This window comes from Physeter macrocephalus, chromosome 7 (assembly GCF_002837175.3).
Source record: "Physeter macrocephalus isolate SW-GA chromosome 7, ASM283717v5, whole genome shotgun sequence".
Lineage (NCBI taxonomy): Eukaryota > Metazoa > Chordata > Mammalia > Artiodactyla > Physeteridae > Physeter > Physeter macrocephalus.
In genome coordinates, this window is record NC_041220.1 from 87,470,985 (window position 1) to 87,492,911 (window position 21,927).

At 38.2% G+C, this 21,927-nt stretch overlaps 1 protein-coding gene across 14 annotated transcripts in view; it reads right to left on the reverse strand.

Annotated features, from left to right (window-relative positions):
- The window catches only part of PCDH7 (protocadherin 7), a 451,994-nt gene extending 430,529 nt beyond the window's left edge, over positions 1-21,465 (reverse strand). For 12 of the 14 annotated variants that reach the window (XR_008617840.1, XR_008617842.1, XM_024119329.3 and 9 more), the window contains exon 1: positions 18,278-21,465. Coding sequence is in view for 11 of the 14 variants with exons in the window: in XM_024119329.3 (XP_023975097.1) it covers positions 18,278-21,454 (3,177 nt within the window). In the remaining 3 variants the exon portion in view is untranslated. Of the gene's footprint in view, positions 1-10,468; positions 12,147-18,277 lie in introns of those variants that run through there. The other 2 variants (XR_008617841.1, XM_024119333.3) reach the window with 2 other exon arrangements.
- Between the last annotated feature and the right edge of the window lie 462 nt (positions 21,466-21,927).

Here is a 21,927-nt window from a genome sequence, read left to right on the forward strand (position 1 = left end):
GCACGAACCCGTGTCCCCTGCATCGGCAGGCGGACTCTCAACCGCTGCGCCACCAGGGAAGCCCCAGGGCTTGATATTTTTTTTCCGAGTTTTTAAACTATAAGTTTAGGGAGAAATGCAGGCAATCATGGAAGTACAAAAAGATACAACTTCCTATCTATATTCCCTTAGCACTTTTATTTTTTACTGTCTTTTGCCTTTGCTGAAAAAGTTCCTCCCCAACCTTTTTTGTTTTTTTCAATTATTCAATAAAAAGGCCCAGCAAGAAACCAGCTTAAATGATAAAAAAGAAATAAGCCAAATATTTTCTTGGACCCCTGAGCAAAACCCTTCATTTTTTTTCCTTTTGTAAATTGAGACTTTCCTCTCTAGTTCTGAAGCATATTTTTTCTCCTTTCTTCAATAACACATTTCTACTTTTACTCAGAGTGATAAAATAATGTCTTCAATTCTCATCCACAGGTGAGTGCTAAGAATAAAATCACAATACCATTATTTTTGGTAACAAGATAGTTTTTATTTTTTTAAACTAATTCTCTAGGAAAATATTAAGCTTCAGCTTTGGCACCATTACTTCATTTCTGAATCTCCCTCCATCCTCCTTGAAGATAGTTTGTTTACTAACATCGAAATTACATTCATCAATATCTAATGTTTCACTGTTTGATTTTTACAGTTTATTACATTTCCCATGGAGTTTTGAATAAGTTAGAAAAATGAGATAGAGAAAAACCGAGAGATCTGTTCAACATCAGAGATCAAGACCAAAATAAACCTTATAAAAGCTGCATCTATTTCTCTGCCAGGATTGTACCCACTAATGCAGAGGCATATTATATGGTAAGTCATGCTTTTAGATGTGAGGGTCTGTCTGCATTTCAATGTCTTTTTATATGAACTAGATAGTGATGAATAATTTCTTTCTTTCTGATACTATTTTATATCAAAACAAAATTCACAGCTCAAGTGGCAGCCCTCTTCTAGTCCTTACTAATGCTAGAGATCAAAAGAGCAGCACACAGGTCAACTCTGAACACAAGATAAATTGCATAAGTGTGCATGACACAGTAATTAAGGACTAGAAGTGTGGCTGGATTTCCTTTGTTTAGGCTTCACACAAATCACTCTCATTTTCTTCACATGGCACCTCTGTAGCCTGAAACAGAACTGAGAATTTCTGATGTAGAGAAATGTATACAGACATATATAGATTACAGAAGTACTGTGTACAAATTGATTTTTTATTCACAAGCCATGTCTGTTCTTCCTTCACAGTGTGCATATGCTATCCCATTAACTGTAATGTGACATAGTGGGGCCATCAAGCACTTTAAGTTCCTCAAGGTTCACATCATCTAATGATCGGCAAACAATATAGATATTTGAAAGCATAAGCATACAGTAAAACTAAATTATTCGTTGAACCACTTCTCAGGATAAACAGAGCAGTTACATGGTTGTAAATGCTTATTTGCCATTAGGAGTTTCTGCCTTGTGTTCTGGCAACAACTGTTCTTGCTTTACAAAAGAACAATCAAAAAGTTCAAAATTAATAGCAGTGAATTCTCAAGAACACATAAGCAAGTAATGTACTTTTATAACTTGCTTACTGTGGAAGGTAGGTATTCATACTATTTGCTGCTGGGGACTGGAAACAATTCCCACTTGCCTAAGTGGATTAAAAAACAAAAACAAACACCTCACAAGGTGTATCCAGGAAACATTTTTCTACAGTGATAATAATATAGACAGAGTGAATTATGGATTTCATCAGGTCCTTACAATGTGGTTGTGCCCTATACACGGCATTCTTTGTCTTTTCTTCTCTTTTCCTCTTTCTGAAAGTGTACCAGTAACTACATTGAAGTGTACAGATTCATAACTATACTTTTTTTTTTTTTTTTTTTTTTTTTTTTTTTGTGGCATGCGGGCCTTCCTCTGTTGTGGTCTCTCCCGTTGCGGAGCACAGGCTCCGGACGCGCAGGCTCAGCGGCCATGGCTCACGGGCCCAGCCGCTCCGCGGCATGTGGGATCCTCCCATACCGGGGCGCGAACCCGGTTCCCCTGCATCGGCAGGCGGACGCGCAACCACTGCGCCACCAGGGAAGCCCCATAACTATACCTTTTCAGACACTAAATTTGAATGAGCTTTCCAACTCAAACCAAATTGTTCCATCCCCTACTTTGCTCATACTCTAATGCTCCAGTAATTTTAGAATGTATGTTTGATGCTCACACTTAGTAGGCCAATAACTAACACTGATTAATTGCCAGAGTCCTTTGGCTTTAAATTGGTTGTTTCCAAATGGGAGTTAAACATTTTTTTTTTTTTTTTTTTTTTTTTTTTTTTTTTTGCGGTACGCGGGCCTCTCACTGTTGTGGCCTCTCCCGTTTTGGAGCACAGGCTCCGGACGCGCAGGCTCAGCGGCCATGGCTCACAGGCCTAGCCGCTCCGCGTTATGTGGGATCCTCCCGGACCGGGGCACGAACCCGCGTCCCCTGCATCGGCAGGCGGAGTCTCAACCACTGCGCCACCAGGGGAGCCCGGGGGAGTTAAACTTTTAACCAAATGGTAAAGAGGTGATATATTGGGCTCTGTAAGAATTCAAGTGAGGTCTGGAGGGGATTATTAGTTGGGTTCCATACCAGTTTATCATACTTTCTTCCTATTAGTAGGAAATAACTGTGAAGCTGGCAATATTTTTAATACTTATTGTTAAGAAAAGAAAATTCCACAAATTGTTGACTGTGGAAATAGCCTCAAAAATTTGATTCACTAATTCTGAAGCTTAAAAATATTAAATCATATACTAAGATCAATCCAGATCACAAGTGTATAGAGATATTGTATAACTGAATCCAGAGTTATATTACAAAGATTCATATTTTGAGACATCTACCTGTTGAGTAAACATCCTATAATAAAAAGTATCATCAACACGTTGGGAAAACACTATCATAGCAGAAATGAGTACATCTTTATTGTCATAAAGAATCAACTTCAGATAGGCTTCACTGGTACTCATCTGAATTTTAAGTGATTTAAAAACGTGGCTCATAAAGAAACATACATAATGTTTAAATAAAGAAATAGAATGATAATATGTTTTGAGAGAAAAAAACTGTGAAATGATGTAGGTCATATTTTAATTGAATATTTAATAATGAGCACCTAATTTAAAGAAAACCAGAGTATGATAGGAAATCAATCTTACAAGGAATTCACTTTCACCTTGTTTTCTTTTCAATGTTCTGAATGATTAGGGGAAAAAAAACAAAAATAAGAGAAAACATGTCTTTTCTTTTTAGTAAAAGGTAAACAAAATGTATGATTTTAAAATCTTCTAAGTAAAATCTTATTCTCTATATAAAGGCATTTCCTATCCTAAATCAATTGACAATTCACAAAAATTAATGAATTTGTTTTCTCCTAGTTGTATTAATAACAAACACCACAGACGATGAAAACTTAACAAAATGAAGAATATTAAAATAAAATAACAAAAAAGGGAAAAATATATTTATGAGGTGTTCCCCAAAGAACAGAATGGGTAGAAGGAAGGAGGGAAGTGCTTACTAGTCTAATAAATATCTTCCCATCTTTTGATTTGCACTTTAAGGTTTAAGATGGCACTATTAAAAAAAAAAAATTGGACTGAGTGACCTAATTTCAAGAACATAGTAACATGTATTAAAATAGTAAGGTTGAAATTTCACTGACGCCTTTAAGAGAAGTCGAGTGAATTCAATTTCATCCTCACAGAACTAGTTGGCTGTAAAATAAATGTGTTCCCTCTACTTTGCATATGCACAGTGGTGGAGAGTATGGCCTCTGTAGCCAGACTGTCTGCACTTGAACCTCAGCTCTGACACTTTGTAAATTGTGGGGCAATGAGCAAGTTACTCAACTCCACTGTGCAACACTCTCCTCATCTACAGAATGAAGACAATTACTGGTGTTCTTCATAGGGCTGTTGGACCTATTTAATAAGTTAATATATATAAAATATGTTGACCAATGCGTAGAACATAGCATGCAGTATAAGTTTACCTATTATTTATGTATTATCCAACTATAATTGAATCTCCATGGAGGAAGACATGTGTGTCTGTTTTATTTTGCTGCCTCTCCAGTGCCTAAAACAATGCCTTGCATATAATCACATAATTGGCATAAGATAATCACTCATTGAGTATCTGCTCTCTGTAATGTTAACTGTTTTACCTTTGTGTGTGTATTGTGTATTTATATGTATATATGCGTATATATATATCATACATATGCACATACATACACACACACTAGTTTCTTATTAAAGAAACATTAAAACATTGAAGAAAAAGGCAAGAAGTTTTTGTAACAAGGTAATTTTAATGCTCCTGACCTAATAGTATGCACATTGGTTTGGAAAAAAATTGGCATTACCATTTTTTGTCCTTAATCCCCTATAGAAAAGCCATCTCTGTATCTAAAATTGGTCCTTGTTCAACAGTTAAGTACACCAAAAAGCAGATTTAGATGCAATTTTCAAAAAAGCAAAACAAAACCTTTACATTCATGCCATACTTATTGCCATTTCCCTGAACAAAAGAACTGATTAACTTGCCATTTTTAATATAGGGGGTCAAATGTAAAATTAGCTCAGGAAGCTTAGAAAGGTACTTCTTAGGAAAGGTCTGTTCAGCTGTTATACTCCGTTGCCTAGAAATTCTGACCAAAGGACAGAAAAGAAGTTTCTTTTCCGGACATTGATGAGTTAATCCTGTGTTATTACCCTAAAATATAACCACTTCTTACAGCCCACTGGATACATATATAGTTCCCAGGCTACTCATTATGTATTTTATCACATGACTCTTTAATTTTATTAAGAAAATAAAAAGGCACAGTGAAAAAAAATCCTCGATATGTCCATGGATTTGTGTTGATGCAAAGTATTGCATGCATACATAATAATAGTTGGTGAAGAGTCACTCAGAGCTTGGGACCAGCCTTGGTTACAGGTTTGGCAGTTTCCATATGCCAGGAGAAATCAAACCCATTGGATCTTTGTCAGACCAATTATGCCGCTGTGTGTGAAAATCCACTGAGACTGTCCTTTGAAAAGAGGGATTATTAAGCCTACATTATTACTGTTTCAACTGACTCCCCCCACCCCTTAACTCCTACTCCTTTTCATTTGGATTTTAATGCTGAAAATATACTAGACATTTAAGACTAAATATTAACATCATCATTTTAAAAGACCACTGCTACATTTGTGGAACAAATTCTGGACTATTTTATACGAATATTGATTTTATATTAATTAATATACCTACATGCACTTATATTGGTAGGCAAAATTAAAATAACTACGATGTTATTTAATATCACAAATCCCTGTGAAAACTGAAAATTGCAAAAAACATTCAAAGATGTGCAAAAAAAGTTAGATATAATAAGCTAAACAATGAACTTCAAATTTTATGCACATGCATACATATTATAGATTCATATTTTTTCACAAAAGCTATAGCAACTGTACCAATTTTTCATCAGTGCCAAGAACACATCTACAGGGCTGCCTTTTGGAGCCAATCTGAAAAGGGAAAAGGTTCTTTTAAAATGGAAAGTATACCTTCCTTCCTATGAATATAGAGACTGTGGTGAATGACAAGCTCATGAAGAAACAGTGGTCTATTCCAATGTGTTCTGCTCGGACCAAGAATAGAATCTGTTATGGAGTGACTTGTGTCTCCCCAAAATTCATATGCTGAAGCCCTGACGTCCAATGTGATTTACTTGGAATTAGGATCTTTATGGGGCTAATTATGGTTAAATTATATCAGAAGGGTAAGGCCCTAATCTGATAGAACTGGTGTCGTTAGAAGAAGGGAAAGGAACACAAGAGCTCTCTCTCTGTGAATGTGCTGGCACCTTGATCTGGGACTTCTAGCCACTAGAACTGTGAAAAAGAAATGTCTATGGTTTAAGGCACATAGTCCATGGTATATTGTTATGGCAGCCCTTTTTGCTGAGGATACATCGCAAATATTGTGAACTAGAACGAAATGCACATAAAAGCCTAAATATTGATATATATATATATGCAAATTCAAATCTATCAAGACTACTATATCAATAATAATTCTCAGATTTGTAGAGAGAACTATGTCAGAGAAGAGTTGACTGCAGGTAGCTGAAGGCCCCTGTTTTACGTAGAGAGGATGGGACCTAAGAGGTTTTGTTTGATTTTATTCCCCAGTTACATGTGTCACATGGAAAAAATAATAGAACCTGCCTCCTGGAATTGTTAGGAGGAGTCAATGTTATAATGTGGTACACGTCGTTGCAGAGTGATTGGCACAGAATTAAAGCTCCATAAATGATCGCGCTTAATGTTAGAGGCCGGACATGAGAAGTGAAAGAAAAACTCCCAGGAAATATTGTATGGAAGAGGAAAGGACTGTTAAAAAGTAGTGAATTTTTTAAAGTATCAAAATGGATACCAACTATTTTAAGCCTTTCTTAAACTACTTGCTTTACAGCAATAAGCTATTTCTTCTCCTTTTTCCCATCGAGATGTCATAGGCTCTGAAATGACTTCAGATAAAACCCAGTGGCTATTGCTCTAAGGACAGCACACACCCTAGTTGCACCTGGATCAGGGATCAGCATAACTTTGAAGAAATCAACCAGGATAAGAGAACATCAGAGGCTTCAAACAAATGATTGTGACAAAACAAACAAACAAAAACCACTGAGAGACTGAAACCAAAAAACTTTTTAAAATCATGGATAGTGAAAATACCCCCAAAGTGTACAATAAATGCACTTTAAGAAGGGCTTAGAGAAATTCATGGATAAGGAGAAGTACTATCTTCAGTTTCCGTGGCGTTTTACAAGTCCCAAACGTTTTATGTGACCCTCATAAACTCTGTCATGTAATCAGAGCAGGGGTTATTATGTAAAATGACACAAGATGAGTTTGAGAGGCTTCAGGACTTGAACGGACTTACATAGGCTGCACTGGCCAGTGAGTGAGAAAGCCAGGGCCAAAAGGCAGATTTTCCTATCACCTTTCTAGGCTTCAGTTTTCTATTTTGCCAGAGGCTGTCAAAAAGCAAACCAGTAAGCAGAAGTTAGGAATTTCAGGGGCTCTAAACCTCAAGTTTTGTAGTCTTACCTACCCTCTGCAATCAGAATTGAAAAGGGGGAAGTGTTAAAAATTCAGGTTTCTGGGATATAGTACAGACCTATTAGAACTCAATTTCTGAGAATGGCATTAAGTTAGGATAAGAAACAGCTACATGGCAATAATGTGGCAAGCATGAAGCATTTTGATTACAGTAATCAATAATAGTAGAGAGAAGGTGAGTCTATTACCATGCAGTGGTTGTACTTTTTTTTTCCCTTTCTTTTCTCCTTCTTTGTTTTTCTCTTTCTCCCAAAAGTACAGGGGTAGAAAATGAATGAAGACAGAGCACTTGGATCTGATACTCTAGGCTGAAAACAAAAACCAAACCAAAGCAAAACAACTAGTAGAAATGGGAGAAAGTAAATGTTTACTACTTTTTAACACCAGTCTTGCAATCATATCAAGCCTTGACACTTAGTGTCATCCTTCTGGTCACCAGGGCCCTGGGTCAAAATCAAGGCCACATACATTTGCTTTTGTCGGGACTGAATACCCTTTTTCAGCTATAATCTCACCTTACATCCTGACTCCCAGCTGGAGTCCAAGACACTTGGTGCCTTAACAGAGATCTCAGTCTTCTAAACTACTGAAGGCTGTTCATTCTTCCTCATGGCTCTAATCAAAATCCCCATTTCTTAAGAACTATTGATCTTTGTGAGGTGCTGACCTAGTTATCTGCTTACAGCAATTTACACCCAGGTGTGCCCAAGACTGAACCAACTCCTTCAGAGGTCATTTGCAATTTACAATAGGTGCCTCTTAGAATCCCTGGACTTCTAAGGAGTGCTTTTAATTTGCAAGGCATTTCTCAGCTTCTACCTCACTGCCCATCGCTCCCCAGTAAGGGCATATTCTTTCTTCTAGACCTCTTTCCTGAGTACACCAAGTACACGTTTCTCTTTACAGATATGCTAGATTCTCATCTTTAAAAATGACTTCTCAGGGGCAGTCAGAATGAAAATGGGGAAAAAAAGATCCATTATCAGTGAGCATAGGTTGGTACACTGATTGAATAATACCTGCAGGACTATATAAATTGATGAATACAGAGACCCATGCATGCGTTTGCGTGCTCGTGTGTCCATTTTTCCTTGCAGATGAGGATCTCCAGAAAAATCTTGAAAACCCATGTGTCTGCACACTTCTGCACAGCCCCTCAAAATATATCAGAAGTCTATTGTGTGACCAGTGCCTCCCTCACATGTTTGCTTTAGTTTTGTTTTATCTTTTTTAAGGGTTTGGTGTTTATACACCACCAAGAAGAAGCGAGGAGGGGAAATCAGAGAATTATTCATTTGGTACAGAAACAGTCATACATCCTGCAGAGAAGGCAGGGACTCTAGCCAACCTAGCAGGTAGTCTTCTATCATGGAGACACCCACCCAGCAGGGAAAGAAAATAACAATTAGGATGTTCTTAGAGTCCAATATAAAGGGGCCATACCACAGTCTGGTGATCCCCTGTGGATGGATTTTCATTCTACCTAGCAATAAAGCCCAGGCCCTTTGTTCATTCATTTGTTCCACAAGTATTTTGGGGGTATCTCCTATATGCTGAGAACTCTAGTAGGCACTGGGAATGCCATGACAGACAAGACAAACTTGGGGGCAGTCTCTCTGAGCTTCATGTATCCTTTGCCTTATGTATATGACTTTTGCACAGAGAATAAGGGCCTTATTTTAGCCATCATTTAAATTACAAAGCCTTGCATGGTGTATAAAAGATATTGCAAATCAATCTATTCTCTATAAAATAAATGGATAAAAAAAGGTCACACACATCCAAGAAAAGTGTTTTGCAAACTTACAGATAGAAATTATTCCCAGAGAGCTATTTCAAACTGTGGGATTACTTCTGAAGGATCTCAGTTGTTTTTCTAGAGATAGGCTCAAAAATTAATTAAGATTAGAGTGATTTACCTAATTCTTGAGGTTTGTTTGTTTGTTTTTAACCACATATGGGGTTGTTGTTTACAAAGTAGGGTAATTAATTAGATCTCCAAATTATACCCACAACACTTTTTTTTTTTTTTTTTTTTGTAGTATAAAGTGTAGTTTGTGACTGGAAAAAGTTTGAAAAGCTGGGCCTTTTCTAATTCTTTTGGGAAGAATTTACCTAGGTAAGTCTAAAAATATAGTGTATTCGAAATCACAAATTTCACCACCTTCCTCAAATGCTTTCAGTACTTTTGAATTCTGACTGGCTATTTCTTCAAAGACTTGATAAAGTTCTTAGCTAGTTCCATCAGAGTGCTGAAAAAGCTGTTCATTACTCTAGTTTGCTCACCTCAGAAATAATAATGGTGCTTTTTTTCACAGATTACTCTGAGAAGCAAACATGCATTCAATGCTTTGACCCTTAAGAAGCATAATGCAAATATAATCTATCATTTTTCTGCTCTGTAATCTTCTTTATAATATATTAATTGCATGAGGACAAAGACTCTATCTTATTTTTCTTTGCATACCCAGTACCAGCTTATATTAATTGTGTTAAAGAAAAAATCTTTATTTAAGCCAGTCTCTAACATTCTCATATTCCTCTTTAGATTTTGTAATGGAGAAGGAAGCATTGTCTTGTCGTTTTAAATAAAATGTCCAAATGCTAAAATATATAAGGTGGGTGGTTGCTCTGAGTTTATCTCCAACTGTCCACAGACACCTCCCTAAATGGTAAATTCCAGTAACTGAAAAGGAGACCTGAGGATGAGGATGACATTTGGGAGCAAGGGGTTGGAGCAGAGAGAAATCTGGAAGTCTGTGTAGGGATAGGAACCAGTGGCGAAATGCTCAAAGATTTAAAAACAAACAGAGGAATGATAACAGACTTCTCAAAAGCTTGTTGCCATTGATTATTTTGATTCAGCTAAAAAGCACACTAAAATCCTTGGGAGTGTTAGTAATTTTTTTGTTTTGATTTATTATATTTTTCTAATCATAACAGTAAAATAGCCACTGTTCCCTACTCCGAACAATCTAGAGGGATGGTTCTCAATCCTTTTCAACTGCTTCCACAATAAGACAAATTTTTTACATAGCAACCAAAAGCAGGAAGACACACATGCATACAAACACAACTGAAATAAAGATTGCACAAGACAATATTTACTCTTACTACATGAATGGCGTACTTGAAATTTTTCTGCTTTATTTCGTATCTTTCAAATTGTGGTAGAAACTCACAAATTGATTAATGTCCCAATAGTGTGTTGCAACCAAGTTTGTTAAATTCTGCCTTAGAATGGTCCTTGTGAAGGTATTCATAAATACCCCCTCCATGTGGTTACAGATTAATTTATCCCCAAATTCTGGACTGCTTTTTTTGGTCTTTTGGTCTGTAATGTGTTTTGAGGTGATGTGATTTGTTACAGGATTTAGTTTAAGTATATATCTAAGGAAGTTTACTACTTGGGTTGAGGAAACATAATATCGCCTAGAAGCCAAAAGTGGAAAGAAGTTTTTTCACCCGTTTCTTACACTGGTCCTTGTGCTCAAAACAAAATGAGAGGTTGATGAAAATTAGGTTTTATTCAGGAATTTCACTATATTCTCAGTGATATTTCTGAAAATTTCTATTTTGCAAAATTAAATAAACAGCTAAGAAAATAAAAAGCCTGAAATACATGCACTGGTGATTTACATGGGTTAGCGTGCATTTCCTATCACTCCACATTTTAATGTTGTTCTTCCAGTATTTATTTATATTTCATAAAGGGCTTTTATATTGACAATAATTCACCAAAAAATTCTCAAGAATCTTGAATTCTTAGTATTTCAAAACTTGGGGAAAACTTTAATAAGGCAGATGATATGATAAATATAAAATTATTAAAGTTTTCATATGGAACACTTATTTTTAAGCACATAAACACATACAACATAACAAATAGAGACATAAAAATATAAAGAGAGAGAGTTAGAAGGACCATGCAGAGAATTCTTGACTTACCTAGCAAATCACTATTTATACAACTAAAATTCGGCTACTTGCTTTCTCAAAAATATATAACGTGCTGAATTCTCAGAAGCTGCTTGAACTTATGTTATCTGACATCAAATAGAATAGCCTTCAGATAAATGTAGTCCACAAAAATAGGTAGCCACATATTCCTTCTGAATGTGACTACAGTGACTTCAGTGAATCTAACTTAAAGGTTCTAAATTTTCTTAAGGAATTTAATAACAACAGCAACACAAATCTTAAAAATTCTACAGATATTTTGGTCAGTATTTCAAGATTAAGGAAAAACCAGTCCATTGGCAGTGCCTGTGGTGAACACAAAATAAATCTCTCAAGTTTGTCTTACAGACAATATTTTTTATAAATATTGCTCCAAGTCCTTGTATACACATGTGTGGGAGCAAACACACATAGTGGCATTTAGAAATACACCCACACAATGCAAAGGAGACACCATCCTTCACTCTGACAGACCTATCTCCCTGATCTGGAAAAGGCTTTGATTACGTAACCCTTTAAAACTATTGATCAATTTAGGATTTTATTCAAAGTCATTTTTTTAATGTATTATAGACAAAGACTTCATAGACTTAATTTTCCTTGGTTTACACAAAGCCAGCGTCTTAAAATAATTGTTGAAATACGCTTTTGGGTTTTTTTTAAAAAGACTTCACTGTTAAGTTCTGCTAACCACTACTCTGAGAAAGGAATTCCTGGTGACTTAGACATCCATTAGTAGCACATTTCTTTATTAATACTGTTTCTTTTATACGTTTATTTCAATACTATTTTTCCTTAAATGAGAAAAAAACAAAACAAACAAAACAAAAAACCTTGAAAATCAGATGCACAAGTGGAACAAGCAGTGATTGGCTGACACCCCACGGCCAAGGGCAGGCTCCAGCAGGTTGTGAAGTAGCAAGGTCATCAGAGTATGGTGCATAATGGAGCATCATATTAGAGTGGAATTCAGCCAAACACAGTAATGTATGGATGCAGACGCATCTGAAAGAAGGAAAATAAAGATTTATGCAGGTCAAAAAAAAAATGCTATGAAGAAATTTCCCCAATGGCTTATGCCCAGTTGGAATGCTGTGATGGAGGTTTTGGAGCAGAGAAATTCTTATTTGCAAATTATGTGTTTGTAAATAATAAATATGTTCAGGGGGAAAACAGTTAACTTGTCAGATGAATCCTACTTGGAAGCTTTAATACTTTTCTTTTTGTTTGTACACAGCATTAGAGTTCAATAATCTGGAATTTAGTTCATCACTAAATTCCAGAAAATAAACCTTTATTCTGCCTTTAAAACATTAATTCACCAGAAGTGATAATTAAGATTAGTTTTAGTGGTTTCAGCTCAGTTCTTCTTGGAATGTGATTTCTCCCACAACACTAATGCTAAATAAAGCACTGTGTAATGTTCCAAAACATGGTCCCTGCTTTAGAAAAGATTCTAAGGGCTTTTAAAATAAATAAGAAAGAAAAGCAAAGCTGACTCAAGATATATATATACACACACACACACACACACACACACGCACATACACACACATACAGATTCCACTATTTCTATAGAGTCATAGTAAATAAATGGATATACAGACTTGCTACAGCCTAGAAATTGGTTATATACAATTTAAACATAAAGCTCTAAACAATATTATACTAAATTTTCTACATAACCTCCACTACCATCCTCTGTTAGGAAAAGAAATGATGTTAAAATGTCTGAAAGCATTGGGGGCTATGATGAAGCAATGGTTTTGTTATATTATAGTTAGTTTTAAAAATAGTTCACATTTTATTTTTGAAATTAATAAATTCAATCTTTTATATTTATCAACAGGTATATTTAGAATCTAAAATGCTATACTGGTTAACTGCCTAACAAGAAAGCAATTCAACTGAACAATAGCAAAATGTCACATTCTTCTATAAATTTTCTAGGAAAAAAAATTTAGAGGAAAAATTAGTTCAGAATTGTGTGTTAAGGACGCTAATAAAGTAAACTGCATCTATAAAGTTGGCAAAATGCAAAGGAGCATAGAGCCAAAGGAATCATCACTATTGATGGAAAAGGTAAAAGATTATCCCAATTAGAATGCATAGAAAGTTTCATACATAATGTATAGAAAGCTTTATTCATTTCCATTACAAATATGTTTTTACTGAGGATATACTAAATGCTAGGTAGAAGCTTATATCTACTGTCGTTCTGCTAAAATGAAAAATTCTCTCAACTTGTTGAATATATGTTCTAAACCATGTTAAGTTACTTTAACGTCCATCATCATTTGCTATCTTACATAAGAGGGAAATAACTATGAATTTCTTTTAATCTATCAAATTTGGATTATAATTTCCCTGATAATTTTACAGATATAAACTAGAGCCTAAAGCAGAATTATATACTATTGTAAAAAATATCCATTTTAATAGCCAAATATATAGTTATACATACATAACTAAACCTCAAGAGATTTCTGTCACTATTGAAATATATACAGAGAAAGAGAGAAATTCAATTTTTTTTTCCTACAGGTAGCATGATAAAAAGAAAAAAAAAAAAGAACATTGGACTCTCTGTACTCCATGACTTGGACTCTAGTCCATATTATATCCCTGATAATCTTAACAATATCAATCAAATTAACTTTCATACTAGGCCTCAGTTTCTTCTACAAAATGAGGGGGTTGGTTTGGTTGATATCTTTTAATTCTAAAATGTGATAACTCTAGTAATTTTAGATATAAACATTAAGCAATTGATTATGACATATATTATGTCAGTTTTATATGTTTAAGTTCAAATGTTTCCTACGTATCAATGTATGAATATCACAGGAAATAAAAGCCTAATGGCAACATAGTTGGTTTATATGAAAACATCTGTGTATGTATGTGTGAGAGAGAGAGAGAGATTATGATATATATTACCACATGTGCATGCTTTTTGGCATAAGAGATATGTACTTACTCAAAGATAAAAGATAACAAGAAAGAATGATTTTGCTATAGTTGTCCAGCTGCATGATTTACTTAGAATCCTGACTTAAATTGACTTTGTGGTCTTATGTCAAAGTCAGTAATTGACTTAGAAGTTTGGGATAAGATTCAAATGATCATACCTGGACTTCAATAAAAATTTGTATATTCATTAGCGATAAAATCAGTGGATGACCCTTTCCTTGTTTCACAGACATCCAGAAAGCCAAGTATTGTTGCTTTAGTAGATACCTCCTGACTAAAGACACAGCCTAACTTTCATCAGTTATTAGTCTCTTGCCTATGATTTCAGGTCGTATGTAACAAAAATCCCAACATATGCAGATTCAATGTGCCTCTTGAAAGTGTCCTTGGTCATAGACAGGAGAATCATATTGTAGAAGTTATTTTTATAGAATTAAAGCTGGAAGCTGTGGTTGGCATTTCCACTATAATACATATGGTGTAATATACATTCACAAATAAATTGATATTCAGTTTTCTCAGTGCTTAGAACTCTAATAGATGATGGCAAGTCATTATTTGTTTCCAAAATGGAAGTAATTTAAAAAAATAATTTCTGCCATAATTTTACTAAGTATACAATGAATAGACTGAACACAGTTTGATCAATTAAAGGGAACTTTATTCAGATGACATTCAGAAGTTCCTTAGGCAAGAGAAACTGTCACTGGAGTTAATATGAATTTTTCTTGAGTATTTCAGTATCAGCTACAAATGGCTTTCTAAATTAATGTTTATTCAAGCTGTATCCTCTATATGCTTGCAGAAATAAAGTACCTTACTTTCCATTCACTAAATAAAATGAAATTCTTACTTGCCAGTTCATTATCTAAATAATATCATGGCAAGGATAAGCTCAAAAGAACTTGAAAATAATATGCAAAGTGAGAACTATACTTTTATATTGCCTATTAATCTTTTGGAATTATACTATTTTTAAGAAAATTGAAAAATACTTAACACATAGTAAAATAAACAGAAAAATAGAATGATTCTGCCTTCATTTCACAAGTCAAAAGCACAGCTGAACTTCCAGTTCACAAAACTTTAACAGCCACCAAGACTAGGTTTACCAAGTAAAAAGAATGAAATGGAATGGTGTACACTTAATGCTGTCAATGATCCTGATTTTTCTCAACTAGACAGATTATTTAGTTGAGAACAAGGGCTTTTGTTTGAGTTGCAAAGGTATGAACTATGAAAACCTGGGCTATGTTATCAGTTTTCCTAATGTGTGCATTTCAGAAATAATTCCGGCACCTCTGCAACACATTATCTCCTAGATTCTGCCCAAGAGTAACTATAGAAGATTGATGTGAATGTCTCTAGAGCCTAGGAAAACAAACCAAAAAGAAGGGGAGGGGGGCATTATTTACAAACTTTTATTTCTACAAAGCTGTTTAACTCATTATAATGTAACCATTAAGAGGACTTAGGAGCAACACTTCATACCAATTCTCATGAAGATAAGAACACTGTAATAGACATCATTTCCATTATATCACAAGTAAAGAACTATGAAAAGAAATTCAGGAAAAATATAAATTAAAAAAACGCTTTATGTCAGCTAAATCTCATATTTTTAATTAATCCCTACTGTAAGAAATTAAAAGACAGCAACCCTCAAGATTTTCTTTAGATAAATTTGGCATTAAAAGGGAGAAATTATAAGAAAATGCTGTATTCTTTTTTTTATTTTATTTTTCAGTTTTAATCAAGGAAAATACATTTTGGCAATGTTTAAAAACTAAATGTAATATCTTTTAAAAATAAATATAGAAAATCATCTATCTACATTACAAAGAAAAATGAGAACAAAAAAGATCCTGTTTATTATGTGAGATGTCTAAACAGAATGTAACTTTGTAAATGGATCCCTTGTCTCCTGACAGCAATATTGAGGAGATGAAGCATATCAATTACTATTACTAATTACATTAAGGGGAGTGTATTTCATTTGCCTTTCTTTCATTTTAGGTCAGCTATTTATTGTGGTTAAAACTTTATTCATCTTTTGAATGCCTAACAACACAGAAGTTTTTCAAAGTCACTTTTAGCAAAGTGCATGGTTTATTTCAATGGCTTTGTAGTTTTTCTCTTCTGGTATATGGACGTCTTTGCTGAGTTAAGAGACTAACACCATACATTAGTTTATTTATAAGCATATCACTTTGCCTTTTAAACAGTATGCCATAACAGTCTTGATATTGGCTGTTTTAAATATTCAAGAATATAGAGCTAACCCCATTTGATGAGCTAAATAAAGCTTAATGACAGCATAGAACATAGGAAGTGGTTGCATAAAGTATCAATAAATCTGCCACTTGATATGTCTACTCAAAAGTTTAAGATTACATAATTTAGAATGCCACAGGACAAAAAGTCCTATTAAGATGACAGTGGAGAAGTAAGTTTTCTGCAGAAAAATCTCTTCACATGCTTTGCGTAACACATTACCATTTTCTAAATAAATTTCTACAGATCTTTATTTGTGGGTGTTATTATAACTAACCTTATAAAAGTGCTGTTATTTTTAACTGGAATCGTCCTTGTTTACAAAACAGATAAAAGCACCAAAAACAAAACAAAAATCTTCTAGTTCCAGGTAAAGCAATAACACAACAACAGATATACTCTCTACTTGTTATATTTCAGTTTAAAAGAAATAACTCAGGCTCACGTGCATGAAAAGACATCTTTTTGAAAGTCATTTAATTCAGTGTAGTTCAAACCTGTGTTTTCTTGGATTGCTTTGATAACTGGATATAAAAGCATGTTATCTTTCTCCTTATCCAAATACCTACAGTAAACTACTATATATCAAAGATATTTCTTTAGAAAGTTGATTTTTTAAATTATGACAATAAGAAATTAATATTTATCTCTTTTCTATAGTATCTTTACTGAGCCCATCAATAACATCTTCAACGAGGCTATAAAATAACTTTTTTCTTTGCCTTAATTATTCTAAGATCTCACATTCCACATGCAAAACATATTTAATAGAAAAACTATTATTGGATGTTAATTGACAGACATAAATGTGTCTCTTGAGATGTTCTGGTGGTAAGAAATATGTGACGTTTTATTAGCAGAGTTGCTACAGCTTTAGACACAGAATTTTCCAAAAGGTTTTATTTGTTGTGTGTCAAACTTTGATGGGCGTGAAAAGTAAAGTTTGTGAGTTATACACACACACACACACACACACATACATGAGCAAAACTTTCAAAAATAAATTTTATATTTTTTGAAGTTCACCTCAGAATACAATTTTTTTTCCCACTGTTGTCACATTTCACTGAATAATAACTGTGTCAAATATTCCATAAAACCTTTATAGTCTCAGTATATCACAATGCACATCAAAATATTTTTGCACACACTGCATCAAACATGAACATTTTTGTTGCTTGGCTTAAATAATAAATGGTTCATGTAATTTACTTTTGCTTACGAACTTTTATTACCAAATACAAATAATATAAAGGCCGACTGCATATCCTCATAGAAGCCTAATTGTATAGATACTTAAATAATAAAAATGTAGTTTTGCATGGTTTTGCATATCATTAAATGCTGTAAGTCAGCATTTTGTCAAAGTAGTCAGTTTTTCAATATCTCGGACTTAGTACTTCATTTGCATAAATCAGCATCTGCTTATCTGTAAAATTCTGCATAGTGTATAACATAGCTAAAACTTTTATAGTGTCCAATTTGCACAGACAGCAGAAGTAACTTTAGAAATTTTGTCTTTAGATACAATTATCCACTTAGTAGCACAAAAGAAAATAATTTCAGGTTAAAAGTAGCCATCCAAACAATACTTACATATTTATCTGGAAACAGAGAATGTAGAATGAATTAGGATTGTCAAGTACTAAGAGAAGTGTAAAACACTGCCTACAGTGTTTTCTTTAGTAACTTAGTAAACTCTGGTATAACATGCAAAATACAGTGGTGTACCTTTTGTACATGGCCTCTACTAAATAAATGGTGTATGAACTACACCAACACTAAATTCCTGCTATTAAAATTTTAACTAGTAGCTTTAAGAGAGAAGACAAAACTTTGCAGAAGATGCTCTGTCTCAGATATTTAAATATATTTGGGATGCATCTTACCTGTTTGCTGTACTTGTTATTGGTTTGACAGCTGTACTCAGAGCAGTGATCTGATCCAATTGAAATGTTGTCTCCTGCTCCCACAAATGTGTTAGCTGGTGGTAGATCTTGTACGGCCTGGTGTTTTTTTCCTGCAGTTGGTGATTGGGGGTGAAGCTGGACAGTAGGCAATGGGGAACTAGATTTGTAATGCCTGGCCAGGTCAGGACTGCCAGGCCCACCGTTAACTGATCGGTATCGGCCCATGCTTGGGCTGTCTGACAGCTTCTCATTGACACTATCATACCTCTGTCCATTTGGTTTAGAAGCTTCTACAGTGACAATGCTGCTGTAGAGAGGCTGCTTAGATTTTTTGTTTCTCTTGTCCTTTTTAGGCTTTTTAGATTTGTCATGCTGTTGCGGTGTAAAAAAGTCTTCGTGATCTTTTTTGCCGGCTTCATAGCCATTTTTATTTTTGGACCGGCAATATCTTGCCATCACTACAATTAAGATGATTAGAATCACCGTCATAATTCCAGCCACAACCCCAATGACAATACTGAGTCTCTGTTTGCTTATTTCATAGCTTGGGTCACCGGCTATATCCTGGGTGAGTGGGGTGTGCAAACTTCGGGCTATCTGGGAGTCAATCACAGTTGCATTAGAAACACTTTCATTGACAAACACATGCACCAGAGTCGTGGTAGACTGGGAAGGCTGCCCACTATCATTCACTTGCACCACCAATCTGTGCAAGCCATAATGCTTTTGGGTGAGTTTGCCCACTAAGGAAACCACACCACTGGTGGAATCAATCTCAAACAGCTTGAAGGGATTCCCTCCCGCAATGCTGTAGTTAAGGTCTGCATTGATGCCATCATCGCTGTCTGTTGCCAACACCGTAGCTACTACTGTCCTGACATTACTTGAAGGTGGCAGTAAAGTGTAGGAAACATTTCTGGGAAGGGTAACTGTGGGGGCATTGTCATTCTCATCCATCACAAAGAGAGAGACTGTGGCTGTTGCGGATCTGGGAGGATCTCCCCCATCCACAGCCTTGACTCTGAATGTGTATGTAGTCTGATGTTCCCGGTCAAAAGACATTGTGGAGTAAATGGTCCCCGTGTCATTTTCAATGGAAAAAATGTTACTGTTCTCCTCTATGTACAGACTCATCTCCGCATTGCGCCCCTTGTCAGCATCCATCACTGTGACCATTCCCACGGGACTGTTGGGCTGCAAATTTTCCTTCACATAAAAGGTAAAGACGTCCTGCATAAACTTAGGGTCATTGTCATTCTTATCAGCCACCTGCACAATCACTGTGGTGCTGCCCTGTAGCACCGGGATGCCTTTGTCTTTGGCGTTAACTTTAAACTCATACCTGTCAGTCTGCTCGCGGTCCAGCACCGTATTGACGAGAATGTCCCCGGAATCGGGGTCGATGGCGAAGATCCCCATCACGGAAGAGTCCAGCGAGTAGGCGATTTCAGCGTTTTTCCCGCTGTCCGCGTCTGTCGCCAGCACCGTGGCTACCCTCTCTCCAGGGATGTTGTTCTCTGGAAAGTATACCTCCACCACCGACTGGCCAAAGACGGGCGGGTTGTCATTGGTGTCTCCCACCTTGACAATCAGGGAGTTGTTGCTGGAGAGGCTGGGACTGCCCGAGTCCACCGCCACTATGACCACGTTGAACTCCCGGGTGGTCTCATAGTCCAAAGGGGCCGAGGTGTGCAGGAAGTACTTTTTCTTGTTCTGGTCACCCTCTGTGTCACTGGCTGGCTTGAGTTGGAAGGGCACATCGCCCACCACGGTGCAGGTGACCACTCCGTTCTCGCCTTGGTCTCGGTCAGACACCTGTACCAGGGCGATGGGAGTGTCGACCAGAACGTCCTCGGCCACGTTGGCCACCCCGTCCTTTAGTGGGATACGCCCGATCTTGCGGATTTCAATGGACGGCACATTGTCGTTCTCGTCCTTGATATTAAGGACCACCGTGGCCTTGTCGGTCTTGGGGGGCTGCCCGCGGTCGCGGGCCATGACGGTGAAGCGCAGCTGGTTCACTTCCTCGCGGTCGATACGGTGCAGGACACTGAGCCAGCCGGACGTCTCGTCGAGGCGCAGCAGGCGCCGCACGGACTCGGTAGCCGCCCCGAACACGTACTCGATCTGCCCGTTGACCCCCACGTCCAGGTCGGCGGCACGCAGCTGCAGGATGGGGGTCCCCGGGGCGCTGTTCTCCGCCAGGTCAGCCTCGTACACGCTCTTCTCGAAGCGGGGACTGTTGTCGTTCACGTCTGTGATGAGCACCCGCAGGATGGCCTGGGAGGAGCGAGGCGGGTCGCCACCGTCGCGCACACGCAGGGTCAACTCGTAGGAGTCTCGCTGTTCGCGGTCCAGCGCCCCCTTCACGATCAGCTGCGGCTGCTTTTCGCCATCCGGGGTGTCGGCCACCTGCAGTTCGAACACGCTGCTGCGGCCGCCGGAGCTGGTCCCGCCGCCGCCCTCTGGCGCGTCCAGCCGCCTCTTGGAACCACCGGGGCCGCCGCCGCTCGCGCCGTTCCCGCCGCCCCCGGGGTAGGGGGCGCTGTCTGCAGGCCCGGCGCGCCGGCCCTCGCCGCCGCCGCCGCCGCCGCCCCCGGGCTCCTGGAGCAGCTCGTAGCGTTCGATGCCGTTGCGGCCAAAATCACGGTCGGTGGCAGTAGGCAGCAGGTAGAGAGTACCCACTGGCCGGTTCTCCTCCACCGTGAGCGTGAGCACGGGCGACGGGAAGGTGGGCGTGTTGTCGTTGATGTCGAGCACGATGACCCGACCCTCGAACAGGTCCACCCAGCTCTGCGAGGGCCCGATCACCGACACCTCGAAGTCCAGGAAGCACTCGTTTTCGTCGAAGATCATCTGACACTGGGGTAGCTTCTCGCGGTCGATGCGCCGCTCGCTGGTACTCAGCTCGCCGGTGAGGTTGTCGATCTTCAGGTACTCCGAGCCCGACTCGAGGCTGAAAGTCACCTCACCGGAGCCGGTCACGATGCCCAAGTCCGAGGCGACGTTGCCGATGCGGACGTCTGCTGGGCCCTCCTCGGCCAGTCGGTACCGGAGGAGTTGCTTGGCGGCCGCCAGGCTTACCGAGAGCGGCAAGAGGAGACAGCAGCCCAGGCACCAGGCGCGCGCCCACCCCATGGTCCGCATCCTCAGCATCTTCTCCTGCTGCTGCTGCTACTGCTCCTTCTAATCCCGGCCGCAGGCGCCCCCTCCTCCGGGGCCGGGCGCCTGCCCTCCTCCCAGTCCTCTCCGCTCTCAGTGAAGGGAAGAAGCGAGAGGGAGAAAAGGGGGGCAAGAGCAACGTCCAGAGTCGGGCAGGAGCGACCAGCGATAGATCCTTCTGTTTTTCCCTCCTGCTTCCTCCTAAAGTTATCGTTTCATAATTCATGCAATGGGTGCTAATCGCCCGCTCGCCAGCCGCCGTTCAGTCGCAGTACTCACAGTTCACGGGACACTGAGCGCCGCGGACTCGGAGCCCCCTCCGCCCCCGCCCCCGCAGAGTCATCACCGCAACGGGCAGAGGATCCCGGGCTCCCGTCCCCGCTCTGTCGGATGGGGCCGGAACAGGTCCGTCAGGCCGGCGGTGGAGCCGGGAAGCAGCGGGGAGCGAGCCTGCAGCCTCCCCCGCC